The following is a 14,327-nucleotide window of genomic DNA, read 5'->3' as shown; positions in this document are numbered from 1 at the left end:
TTTCCTGGTTTGAGAATATTTTGATTCATATTCCTCAAACAACTCTCAGAAGACAGCATATTACTCGAGGCATATGTTCATCATGAGAAACTGGGGGGGGGGAAAATCTACATTTTTCACTACTATTGGTGACTTCAGTACTAACTGTAAGAAATAAATAAATGGAGCTAGTCAAGAAGCATCTGTACAGTTTTTAAATATCTAGTCATTTTACCCACAATTTCAAAGGCATTTAGATTCTTATTTCCTAGAAACCTGACCTTTCTTTCTGAAAATATCAGGCTCAAAGGTAAGAGAAAAACTGTATATTATGCACAGTCTAATGAGACAGAATGGAATGAGTAGAGACTCCCTTGTAGAATGCTAGGACTTCTTAGAACTAGAGTGGAAAACTTCAGCTTGCATCTTGAGTTTGTTTCTCCACTAAATGAGAAAGTGTCTTAGTCCTCTTGGGGATAAGAGCAGAAAAACATTTGGAGGATCAGATGATTCTGAGTCGTGCAGAAGGGCTATCATCTTATTTCAGTATTACTTGAATATCTACAGTTCTCAAACTTGTCTAACCCCAAGCCAAATAACAAAGCAGCAGACTTTTGGATTCTTGCTCTTCAGTTCAAGCACCACAGCCGAATCCTTAGAGGGAACAATCACAGCCATTTCCAAATGATGGCAAAACTAGTTTCCCAGGACTGATTCCTTGTTCTTATGTATTGATTACGAATGATAAATTAAAAAGTTTGAGATGCAATCCTATAACAAGTCAATTACGTCTACTGGATATGACCTTATCAGCTTAGATCCTGACAAGAACAACTTGATTAATGACATGGTTGTCAGATCCCCAGAAGAATGAGAGAGACTTTTGAAAAATCTGCAAATACATTTCAGTTCCAGTTTTGCTCAAGGAATCTTCCTGGAAGTATTTTTAATACAACTGTAAAAGGTTTACATTCTAAAAAGGTTTACAGTCTTAGCAATAATGGAAACACTGCAAGGCTAAAGAAAAGCTACATAAATATTATTCTTAAATCCATGATGATTACCATTGGATTTTAAAAATCTTATATATATGCATATAAAGGCTTTTCTTCTTAGTGAAGCAATGGAAATGTTTCACAGAGACAACCATAAGAGTTGTTGTTTATATGGAAAGTTCCTTGTAAAACAAATGTACTTCCCTTGGCATTCTCACAAATCCAAAACTATAAAAAGTTACTCAGAGGTTTTTGTCAGTGGTAGGTAAGAATGCACATGTAGCTAGAGCAAAATGTTTACTCAGTTGGACCTAGTATCAGGCGAAATGTCTGCATGGCATATAGTCATCAGCCATTAGAAGAATGTTGTAATTAATACTTAAGTTCACATTTATGCATCAGTCTGCAATTTGCTTGGTATCTGAAGCAGAAAAACCAACATCCTGGCCAATGTGCTATATAGATATATGAATAACTCAGGCTGTGCACCACACTGACTACTAAACACAGATGTTCTCACAGTAGATCACTGATCAAGACTCTATGGGAACTCACAAGTATTATGTTTTCAAGCAAAGTCTACTCTGCAAAATCAGAACTGTGTGTTAGTGATCAAAAGCTTCTAAGTCTTAAACTGACTGTCAAGATGACAGACTATAAATCCAAACCCAGCCTTAAAACCAGTTTCTTGCACCAGTTTCTACTTTCTTTGTAGAAATTAGAGTAGGGACATGTTTTCAAATTTTGTGGAAAAAAGAATTAGTGTGGCTGATTTGAAAAATTACACAGCAAATAAGTCAAAGAGCACTTCTGAAGCACGGAAGTGTTCCTAAATAATCTCCAGGGATATTAGTGTTTCAATGTGTTCAATTAGTGTTCAATGAATAGTTTATCTTAATTGATAACTCCTATATTCCTTTTGCATCAGAGATTTGGTAGCTAAAGCTATTTGCTTTTAAGAATACCTGCACTGCTTCTCTTAAAAATTAACAAACATTAGGTAAGAAAAATAAAATTCAAGATGAAGTATAGTTGCAATATGCATAACATGGAAGTTCAAAAGTTAAAAACAAAAAACAATGCCCCCAAAACCACCAGCTCCTTCAAAAAAGCCTTAAGAATGCCTTGGAAGCCCTGATAACTGAATGGAAGGCATGGGTGCATGAATCCCTAAAAAACTTGAAATTTTTCACTTGAGATTTTGAAAACTTCCCAGTGACACTGAAGTATTGTTACATCCTGTAAGGACAAGACTTCCCTGTATATGCAAAAGTGGCTTGATATTCAGGAAGCGTCACCTCAACACTCCTCTTAAATGTCCACGAAAGAGGAAAAATATGACAAGTGAGATGCAAATCTCAGTTACTTGAAAATAGGTTCCCCTTAACCTTCCCCCCGCCCCATACCTCTGTATATAAGGGCATATAGGCAGATTCTGTATAAAAGGGGATGTAGGCAGATTATCTCTGATTCTATGAACATTTAATTCTGCATATTTAAGATTAACAAGATATTTTGCAATCCAATGATGTGATCATGGCAGGAGACTTGAAAAAATGGCTGATTTATTTTATATTCCACTGCTGGTAAAACTACACTACATTAGCAACTGTCCATGATGGAAGGCAGGAAAAAAACACCCAACAGAGAGTTCTAGAAATATCTGAAGTACTGCCAAAATTAGCTCAACTAGTAAAATAGCAACAAACCAGTGAAGACCAGATATCTCTGTATATATTCTGCCAGAGAGCACTAGAAGGAATGCTTTTTGTGGCTTACTAATGACATTCAACATCCATTTTTGGCCTCTGTGAATGGCTAAGAACTTGATTCCTCATCTGAATCACAATCCTGAAAAATTCTGAGAAAGAAACTATCTATTTGTAACAAGGACTAGAGATGATTTATTAGGATGAATTTAAAACGTTAGCTTTTTGTGTATACTCTTAACACTTGAAAAGCTAGTCAAAGTCATAGCTGTGACAGAGCAGTTGGAATAGACTCACGTGCCTCTGACTGAAAGAATGCAAAAAAAAGCCACAAACTGTGATAAATATACATGCTTATTTTTTTCCCTGCCTTTGATCACCCATTTCTAGTTTTCCTGTTTTGTCCACATGAAGATAAGAGTCCATGTTCCTCTTTCCTGTGGAATAAATATTGTGAAGAACCTATAGACAGAAAACTAAGGAAAAGAGACGACCCACTACTACTAAAATGACACTTAATGGTATTAATTTAAATTCATATGCTGGACTTATTTTTCTCCAAATAATCATCTTCCTTGGAAGTATATAGTTTTGCCAGTTCCTGTATTTTAATACTGGGAAACAAGGTACTTTTCATTATTATTGCTAGTTACAGCATAGGAGTCAATACATAAATTCCTCAACACACTCTAAAATTTTTATTTGAGATTTTTTTACAAAAGCATTTGAATCTCATGAAAAATGTTTGCTTTTATATTTATACCTCTTAAGGAAATTAGACCTCATAGGTGAAAATCTGTCAAACCTTCTTTCTCTAAAATCTTAACCTTTTATTTCTTGATGACTTCTATTAAAAGTACAGAAGGCAAATAAAAAGAAGTATTTTTTTTCCAAACTGATTGTTCTGAATCACAATAGCAGTTTCTATATGTTCTAGCATCTGCTGAGACATAAAAACAATTAAGATGAAATCCCAGGTCTAATTAAGCTAAGGTGCTTGACTTCAACATGGATTGTGACTTCACTCTTGTAATTCTAATTTGGGAACTGCTTGCGCAGTTAAGCACGTGGCACAGAAAGACTGGCACCAAATACATAGGGCATATGCCATCTGTATGCTTACGCTGGAACCGTATCTCTCAAGTAGCCATTTTCTAGAATTTAATTTCCTTCAAATGAAATCTGGAACATAACTTTGTGAGCAAAAAAGAATCAATCTCAGTTTTACTGTGCAAAAACTATAACATCAAGTTTCTAGCTCAATGAGAACTGAACCCTAAACCTATTTTTCTTCCGCAATGACAAAATATTAATTTTGCATGGGAACATAATATTAAGCCACATGTAACTGCTACAGACAACCATCACAAATTTACCTGAACAGGGTTATACGGAAACAGATTCTTCAATTAACCCTTAACAGCCCAAAGCAATGAAATAATGTTTTATGCTTAAAAAAGGAGGAATATTCCTCAGCTTAGGAACTCTAATAGACTTCCTGGAGAATGCATTTTAAAATGTCATTTTTAAAGGGACTTCCTAAATGCATGAGTTGAAGGAACTCTAGAGGATCCCCTCCTTCTCCCCATTTTTTAAAACAGGCTGTAAAGAGTTAGTTAAGGTGCTGATGAGATGAATATGAAGGCAGGGCTGAGTAGGTAGGTGGGACCTACTCACGTTCCGTTATCTTTGTTGTAAAATTGGTGTGCGTGATCTAACAGGACAGGCAGAAACAATTTCCCAGAAAGCAGTAACATTCAGCCATCAGCAGGCAGTTAGTTACAGGACTGAGGAAGAAATGGGATGGTTCATTAAATTCATTACCTCACAGGATGATGACTGCGTGCGATAACTTGGCACAATCTTGAAGGTGATACTCCCTCGCATTTCCCTCTGCAAGAAGAGGAACACTTCTTTAATGACTAGGACATTGAAGATAAAATCCCCAAATCGCTAATGTTTGAAAGGAAACCATCATAGCTAGTTTAGGAGCAGCAGTACTTTTTCCTGAAGTAAATACTTAGAAAAGCTAAAATATTATGGCAAATTTATCACTTCACTTGGAAACAAACTTTTAGATGGTCTCTTAATAATCTAAAAAGCAAACATACATTATCAGTTTGTTCGCCTGTTTTTTAAATGTCTAGAAAATAGAACTGTATTTTCAGGGAAGAAATGCACAGGTGCATAGGCTTCCTCCGTTTCAGCCTTTTCTTTGTAGCTATATTCTTGTGATCTACACTGTCTCTACTACAAAAGTGACATTTTCTTTCCTTTTAAAACAATATTCAGGCTTTCTGAAAGAGTTGCATGTCACTCCACTATGGGTAGAAACAAGATAGCCTCTCATCAGGACAGAAGATGGGACCTGCTAGTTTGCATTTATTATAGTAAAGAATATTCGTAACAGGTAGTAACTGCAGAATAGCTGTGCATCGTGGCAACATATTTGCATAACCATATTTTCCTAAATGTCAGGTAGCATATAAATGCCACCACATGGCTGACAACTGCAGGATTTGATTTGGGCAGAAAGGTAAGCAGACCACTTCAAGTGAGTCCTTGGTGCCTTTTCCCTTTCTCTCTCTGGCTGGCTTACTGTGAGCCAACAAAATGCAATTTGCCTGGACTTACTTAAGCTTGTCCATCTGGTTTTAGACACAACAAAATGAATAGCGATACCATCCAAGATCCCAGGATTAGGGTTGTACACAGAAAAAAAAAAATGTTATGGAATATAAAACTGACCATCAGCAAGGCTCAAGATGGAGTTTTTCTGCAAAGAACCAGAGGGAGTTTGAAGTATTTTTGCTTTCTTTGTAACATCAATAACCATGTACAATCATCTTTGCAACTTGTCACTACTTTAGTGTATGGCATGATAGGACATACTGAATACAGTAATGGAGTTCAGTCAAGTCAGGAAGCCAAAAGTCAGTTGACAGGAGTAGTCTGGTGAGCCTTGACATCTGGATTCAGGATTTATGCAGATGACGACTTATTTTTCACTCTAAATGTTCCCAACATGGACTGAAGAAGGAATTTGGTATAACGGGGCCATTTGCACATGTGAGAATCCTGTCCCAGATCATATGACACAATTTATGTCTTAGGAATTTATTTTTCTGGCTACAAATAGAAGTGCATCCCACTGTTCGATCCCACTTCAGTGTGTGCTTCTCTCTCCCTCTTTTTTTTTAAAATCATTTAACAATAGGTGGTGTGAGAGAGAAGTGAATTTATAATTTATCACACACTGCTTTAGGGCAGGATTGCCATTCAGAGATAACTAGGCAGGCTGGAGGAATGGGCCAGCAGGAACCTCATGAAATTCAACAAGGCCAAATGCAAAGTCCTGCGCCTGGTGAGGAAGAACCATTTGCTGCGATACTGACTGGGCACTCATTGGCTAAGTAGCAGCTCTGCAGAAAAGGACGGGGGGTGGCCTGATGGACAGTGAGCTACATMGGAACCAACAACGCACCATAGCAGCCATGAAGGCTAACAGCGTACTGGGCTGTATCAACAGGACTGCAGCCAGCAGATTGAGGGAAGTGATTTTTCCCCCTTTTTTGGCATACATTAAACCACAACTGAAATACTGTGCCCAGTTTTGGGCCCCCCAGTGCAAGTGTGTTGATAAAGTTCAGCGAGTTCAGCAGAGGGCTACCAAGATGGTCAGAGGTCTGGAGCACATGATGTATGAGGAGAGGCTGAGGGAAACTGGCTTGTTCAGCCTGGAGAGGGGAAGGCTTAGGGAGGACTTCCTAGTAGTCATCCAGTACCTAAGAAGAGGTTACCAAGAAGATGGAGCCAGACTCTTTACTGAGGTGTATGGTGGGAGAATGAGCTACGATAGTTATAAATTGAAATAGGGGAGGTTTCAGCTGGATACAAGCAAAACTTTTTTCCCCTATGATGATAAACAAGTATTGGAACAGGCGGCCCAAAGAGGCACCTGTCCTGTCAAATCTCTGTCCTTGAAGATTTTCAAGACTCAACTAGACAAAGTCCTGAGCAACCTGGGCTGAATTCAATGCTGACCCTGTACTGAGCAGGAGATTGGACTGGAGACCTCCTGAGGTTACTGTTATTGTCTTTGGATTTGCATAGCAATTATACCAATAGGAATGCAAAGTTTCTTTTCTTGCACAGTATACTCAGTGACCACAATTGGTTTAGATTGAAGATATGAAGAATCAGAGCATAATCTTCATAGACTAACTATGAGTAGCAGAAAGTAGGCAGTATTTTTTCTGTCATGTCCATGAGAGACAAGACAAGAAATTACTGCATTGCAACAAAGGAGATGTAGACATTAGAAAAAAATTTCTAAAACGTAAGACAGTTATACACTAAAGTCGATTGCCCAGAGTTTGGGGAACCTCCATCATTCAATTTTTTTTAAGAGCTGGTCAGACATATATTTGTCAGGAATGATTTGGTGACTATGAAATTCTCCCTGGGACTAAAGGGAATAAATAAAATGGTATCCGGAGGGGCCTTCTTGTATAATGTGCAAAAGACTGTATAATGTGCAAAAAAGACACTAGACACTATAATGTGCAAAAAAGACACTAGGAAAAGAAAAGGGAAGAGCCTGTTCCCTGAATGCTATAACAGTAAGATTTTACAGGCCCATGCAGACTGTCAAGAAAAAGGAGAAGCCACACTGCAGTGAAGAGTTTTGTCAAAAGACGACACTTCTATAAAGAACATCAGCAAGCTTTCAGGCACTTACAAGCATTTTTTGTAGTTGCTCTACAGTTTGATTTGCCACACTGATCCCATTTATTTCTCGGATTTCATCCCCTACATGTAGCGTACCTGCAGATTTAACAAAACAGATGATCACCACATACAGTTATGAGAAAACTGTAAGACAATACTAACATTCATACAAAGCCATAATTATGAAACAACACTGAAGTAAGAATTTGAGCTAAATTCAGAAAAGGACAATAGTAGCTATGCATTAGGAATTGGTCTTTCAGAGTGAAGTCAATAAGCCAGCATAAGATGCCCTGGCACCATATATAGTACAGGGAAAAAACAACAGTCCGCTTACCAGGACACTCCAAAAACCTACATGCTGAATAGAAAGCCACCTGCAGCTAGTCAGCTGGAAACGTTCAGAAATATCTATCCGAAATCACCAAACCCAAATATTAGAGACAAGTATTTTATCAAATAATTACTTAATGTAGTTTGGTCTCTGGCCACACACTCAATTTTATCTGTCAGCTGTTTTATTTCTTCATTTCTGTGATTTTGAAATGCATTTTATGTATGTACAGGTAACGCCAAGTTGAATGCAGATGCCTGGTGTGACTCTCTACAACCTCAGACCATGAAGCAAATCTCTGCTTATCTTAGAAGAGTCATAAATTGATCTGCTGAAGCTGAAATGGGAATGGCATGCCCTGAGTTAGAATGACAGGACTTTTAAGACACTACAAGAGATCAACAGGGATGCACCAATGAATTACATATTCTCCAGACTAGGAGCAATCTAGCAGGCTCTTTTTGGACCATAATTTTAGACTTGAGTAGTTCAAGCCCCTCTAATTTTCTAGTAGTTCTTCAAAAAACCTCCACGACTTATTATTAGCCAGAAGATGTTTTTCCTCTATAACGAAATAATGTGACAAGACCATCATTCCACACAGATACAACATTAACTTCATGTACATTACTTTCTGCTGTATGACCTAAATAATTTATGCAAGTATCCTTTTCTGAAKGATGTACCTGATACAATCAATTTTACTTGGAAAACAAATAGCTCACAAACTTCCCCCCTCCAAAAGTATATCTATAGAACATCACCTGAAAAAAGCAAGTCAACTAGAATTCTGAAGGTTTTTTTAAATTCTTAAACTTTTTCCTGGATTAAAATAGTCACTTTTCCAAAGAACACCCACACTAGTAAAACATTGAGCCTGACAAACATATGAAATTCAAACTGTGTGTCTGATAAACCCAAGCAGAGCCTGAATGAAGGAGAACAATCCCGAACTGCCTTGCTGCTGTGCCAACCTCACGCAGCAGTACTGCAGAAGAGAGTCCAAAGTTTACAAAAACTTTCAGTACATTCAGGATTAAGTCCTTCAGTCACATTAAGTGCTCTGAGCAATTCTACAGAAGCTAATCTGTTGATAATGATAAAAAAAGAAAGATTCATCACAATTCTTCCACTCTTCAGCAGAAAATTTATTGCAATTAATACTTTACTGAATGTGAATGCAACAATCCTGCATTTGAATTTCAAATTAATCTAGTTCACATCTAGAATATTAATGACCAAATCTCTAGTGAAACATTTGGAGAATTTAGTTTTGGCAGACTTTCTCAGGAAGCCATTCAATACCCAATTCTCAAAAAATATTCTAAAAGAAATGTGGCCCTGTTTTTATTGTATCATGTCAAACCTAAATTGTATTTGAAGTGAGTGTAATTGTTATGAAACAATAACACTGAATTACAAAGAGCACATGCCCTGGAATAGTATCTAGTTTTTTTGGCATTATTCAAAACATAAATCTGATGAAGTTAAATAGTAGAATGAGAATCTGACTCTCTAGTAGCTTTGTATCAAATCATTTCAAGAGTGCACTTAAATAAAATCCCCTCTTCTGGAACATTTCCCATTTCTTTTACTCTGACAGAAGTGAACTTTGTTCTGTATGTGACTGGAATGTAGCAGTATTCATAAAAGTGGGGAATAGAGAATGGCCATTTAACATCAGAGGGTCATTTTGTTGTAAGGGGTGGATGGGTTGGTAAAGCACAGGAAGAAATTTCCAAACTGAGGGAAGAGGCTTTTATTATTTGCAGAATTCTTCTTTTCTTTATATATATTCTTGTTGGAAAAGAGTATACTTGACATCTCTAAATATGAATCTTCCCATTTGTTGCTCCCATGACCTGTTACAGATATGCTTAACCATCTAACTTGGGTTCCTTTTCAACTGGTTGTATTATGTTTATTCAAAACTTTGAATATAAGCTATTCATGATTTATTCATGTAATAATAAAGGATAAATGGATTTCTGGAGTAAATGATTTCCTTCGTTGTCTTTGCACGCCACAGTGAAGACATTTTTAGAAAGTGCGTGCTGCTGCTCTACACAGAATTAGAAGAGCTCCTACCCTATTAGGGAGAAGAAGGAACAAATTTTCAGAGTCTCTATTCAGAAATATGTTTTGTAGCCAAAGGAAAATTCTGTAGCTTGGAGACTATGAGGCTGTGAATACACCATCATACTTTCACCAAGTCGTCACATGGATTTTGTTAGAATTGCATAAACCTTATCCAAGGGTATCAGTGACTTAAAATCACAGTGTAATTCTATTTTGGTGAGATTGACATTAAGTCACTTTGAGAAAGTAGCATACATAATGTACAACTGCTGTTTTTCCTGTTGGGTTAAATGGGCAGACAGTAAGTCCTCTCTCTTCTTTGGGAATTTGATTTTTCAAAAAATGCCACATTGGGACCTCTTCTAAAACAAATCTTAAAGTGAATTCACCTTTTGGCATACATACCCCAAAACCAGTCAGTCATCAGGAAAAAAATCTGTGGGTTATGACAGTGAGACCTGTTAAGAGCTCAGACTATATGCAGCAGATCCCCTGAAAATATATTTACAACATAAGAAGTCTAAACAGATTACATGGATAATAAATGAATGGACACTTGAGCTAAGTTAAAGCACAGATGTGAGAGTGAAAACCAAGACGTACTTAAGCCTAAGATCCAAGATGCAATTCATATACTTACCCTAAAAAAGCAGACAGGTCAATGAACTGACAAATTTTAACAACTAAAACTGATATTTCATATTCATCAAGCTGAATCCTCTAGAACATGAAAGCAGATAGCATCTTTACAATCCTATCTTCCTACTTCAACTTCCTCATCCTTTCAGTAAGGATAATTTTAATCAGCAGGACCAGACTCAGCTGGCATATAAATGATAGGCAGACTTCACAGCAGCTACAGTATTTTGTGATTTGGAATTGCGCAGTTTGCACTTAATAGCACTAAGTGAAATTATACAGTTCCTGTAACGCTCCCAGTACTATTAAGTTATTGTCATTACTGCCTGGCAGTCTACCATACAAAAAGAGGAGAAAGCAGAAATAATAACATTTTTAAAACAAAATAAAAAAAGCCACAGACCCTGTCAAGGGAGTTCAAAAGATATGTTGTGCTTGAGATCACTGTCAGCTTACATTTGTGCTGTTCTGTTCAGTAAAAATATCCTAAATACAGTCATTTTGAATGAAGCAGTGAAGTAACAGGTATCTATAGAGTGCTAACGAAATTAAAAACACTCAAAAAAAAAGATGACAAGACTACAGAAAAACTGAAGTATGGTTCATTTCCCACCTAAACCTATGTGCAGAAGAGCTACCTTAACTAGACAAAGTACACAGAATGGAATTTTCAGAAATAAAAGGTGCTGTATAATAAAAAGGAAATAAAACAGAGTTCTAATGGACATAACTGGAACTCTTTAACAGGTTTTGAAAGGTTTTTATTACCCAGTAATGGAACACAGTCACTTGAAACAATACTCTGTAGAGGATCACCATTACCTAAGTATATTTAGAAAAACCCTTCTTCCTGCAAATCTTAGAGGACAATCTCCTTTTAAAAGTCCCTTTTAGAATCCAATTAAATTTCAGTTCAGAGAGTCCTTTAAAGGAATATACAAATCTATATAAATTCTCATCTTTGCTTGTATGAAAAGCAACTTTTATACTTTTTGATTTGGTCAAGGAATCTAAATGAACATATCTTGGAAAGCATCACTACATTTTTCCCGGTTTTGTATTTTGTTTTCCTAATGATCTGCTCCTAACTTCTTTTGAAATAGGGTTATTTCAAAAGGCTACAAGGAACTTTGGTCTAACAAATTATGACAATTTTTGTCTTTATCAAAAGAAAAAGTTCACAAAACGGAAAAACTAAAGTAAACCTTTTAAAGGTGCGATCCAAACTTGCAGCTAACAACCTAACAGGGAAGCTTATATCTGTTTAAAGTAGAACAAAGTCCAGCTATTAGTTATTTCTGACATCTGATCTGTATATACAAAATAGGAAAAGGAGTAGACCGGAGATGAGAAAAGATGCGTGTCTGCAGGGTTTGCTATAGTAGTGAAAATAGGAAATAAAAATTCAAGTTGTAGGCACAAGAAATATTTCTGTTTCCCAAATCATTTTTACAAGCCTCAACACTGAATGTACAAAGATCCCCAGGAATTCTGTGAAAAGACATGGAGAAGCCTGAATTTTTTGCTGAACAAAGCTCTTTCATTTTGCAAGGAAAAGTACTGTAACTATCCTAAAGATTTTTTTTTTTAAAACAGTATTTTATAAGTATGGCTTAAAAAAAACTATTGGCACTTCAATCTCTTGATCAGCTATAATCCTGTTCCCCTAATTAAGGAAACATATGGGCCCTTATCTGAAAACACTGGCAGACCTCTAAAACTGCAAGGTGATAAAGGCAGTAAACAGGACTCCATCCAGATAGAGAGGTCTACTACTACAGAATCGTAGCAATCAAAATGAATAATATGTTTTGCTACATTTTGTACAAAATAATCTAAATAATCCTATTTGAAAATAAAACTACTTACGACAGATGATTACCTTGCCTGTGAATCATTCCTCCATGCATAATTCTTGCCACGATGCAATGGTTCAGCTCATTCATTTTCAAAGTGATTCCCTAGAGACAGAAATTGTTATACTCTTAAGATAAAACATTAAAACATTCAGCACTGTAATTCTTCAGTGGTTAAGAATGGTCACTTTTCCTGAAAGTCTGAAGATAGGGTACAAATTTTAACATAAAAACCTTTGCTTAAATATGCCACTTAAATATGGGCAGGGTATATATTTAATTTTACAGATGGATTACCTTGCAGTGAAAACAGATGCCATTTATCAGATGAAGATGCAATAATTTAATACACAAGCATATAAGATTCTGGTTTGTTAAAAATGTAATTTTGCATTGAAGTGCAAACAGTCCAGCACAGTTTTGTTTTTAAGCTTGATCTAGCATAACTACTGCAAGGTCGTTTTTCAACAAAATCAGTTACAGTGGTACAGCCTGTAGTGTGAATACATGCATAGCATTTTAAAATATCTTCCTTCACAGGAGGATATACACAGAAGGATAAGTGTATACACTGGATGCTGAACTATTCCAACTATATGGGCAGCTCTACTTCAAAGTGAAGAAACTTGCTTTGAAATCACCATAACACTGGTCTTTAACAGTAAAGGGTCAAGAAAAATACTAAAGTTCCCTCCATACCATTGGTTCATCTGTGTTCTTCTGGAACTGTACCAGTCGAACTCGTGTTACATTCTCCATATCCATGTCGCCGTTGGCGCTTTCTGGAGAATCTCCGTTTAAGTATGGAGAGGTGGGAGGAGGTGTAACTCTCAGCGCTTCATCACTGTAAACTTCATGTGCCACTACATCATGAGTTTGAAGTAAGGCCTAGAGGAAATCACAGTAACAAAATATGAGACTTTCATAATCTCAGATGTCCCTGCTCATTCTTTGTTAAGTGTTTTTGTATTTCTCCAAAAATTAGAGCAAATCCAAGATACTACTGCCTCACTTTCTATATAGGAACTTTTCTCTTAAAGGAATCTAATATAAACTTCAGCAGACTTCAAATGCATACACACATGCCCAGCCTTTGAAATCTGCACGAGTGAATCTAGCTTTCTAATGCAGATATCCCAGTGAGAATGCTGCTGCTCCCCTTCTCCCTTACCTTCTTAACACCTGCAAGGTTTATTGAAACTAATGGGAACTGTTAAGGTCAGAATTAGGCTATCTCTATTTACATGCCTAGACATAGAAATTAGGAAGCTGATTTTTAGTGCAAACTATTCTATAATGAATATCCTTGTAAAATGAAAATTTATTCAGATCCCGTAGTAGTTCACTATAACAAAGACAGACTGTGGGTCAGTACTGACTGAAAAAATGAAATACTGCTTTTTATTGTTTACTAACATAACCACTTCCATATTCTCCCTGTCCCCTCAAAGCACAGACCCAGCACAATCACACCAAATTCCAAATGCCTGATAAAAATTAGTCTAAAAGAATAAATTGCTCAATTACTACTTCATTATTTTTACTCTGTTTCCTGCTGTAATGAAAGGCACAACTGCAACTGATTAAATGTACTTAAATATCTTTGATAAGCACAGCAACTGACTGTGTAAGCATTCTAAGCTAGGGCAAAGACATTAAGCCTATACAACTGTAACACATTATTATGAGATAAAGTTGGACAAAGTGTAAACATTTGCAAAGCAGTATTCAAAGAGTATCAGGCTTTTCTGTAGTACTCATCCCAGGGGATCTTTAAGAACTCTGTGGATCATCTCCATTTCATATTTGCATTGCACTCTTACTAATGAAGATATTATGGCTAGCTTGCTTCTGTCTGAAAACTAAATAGGATTTATACATGAACGTGCTAATACTATACCTCTATTAATTCATCAAGGACCAAACAGAGAAGGGCTTCTCAGTTCAGGATTGAAAAATCAAACCATGTTTTTACAATATATAATGCAGAATATCAGTCACCACA

General features: G+C 36.5%; 1 protein-coding gene across 6 annotated transcripts in view; it reads right to left on the bottom strand.

Annotated features, from left to right (window-relative positions):
• Nucleotides 1-14,327, bottom strand: part of CASK (calcium/calmodulin dependent serine protein kinase) — a 237,354-nt gene that overhangs the window by 25,152 nt on the left and 197,875 nt on the right. For all 6 annotated transcript variants that reach the window (XM_026067255.1, XM_026067256.1, XM_026067257.1 and 3 more), the window contains 4 exons: nucleotides 13,022-13,210; nucleotides 12,349-12,427; nucleotides 7,425-7,510; nucleotides 4,508-4,576 (listed from right to left, as the gene is read on the bottom strand). In XM_026067255.1, the coding sequence (XP_025923040.1) occupies nucleotides 4,508-4,576; nucleotides 7,425-7,510; nucleotides 12,349-12,427; nucleotides 13,022-13,210 (423 nt within the window). The remainder of the gene's footprint in view (nucleotides 1-4,507; nucleotides 4,577-7,424; nucleotides 7,511-12,348; nucleotides 12,428-13,021; nucleotides 13,211-14,327) is intronic.

The sequence above is a fragment of the Apteryx rowi genome, unplaced genomic scaffold, assembly GCF_003343035.1.
Source record: "Apteryx rowi isolate R43461 unplaced genomic scaffold, aptRow1 scaffold_257, whole genome shotgun sequence".
NCBI classification, from domain to species: domain Eukaryota; kingdom Metazoa; phylum Chordata; class Aves; order Apterygiformes; family Apterygidae; genus Apteryx; species Apteryx rowi.
This window is presented reverse-complemented; position numbering and strand designations above follow the sequence as displayed.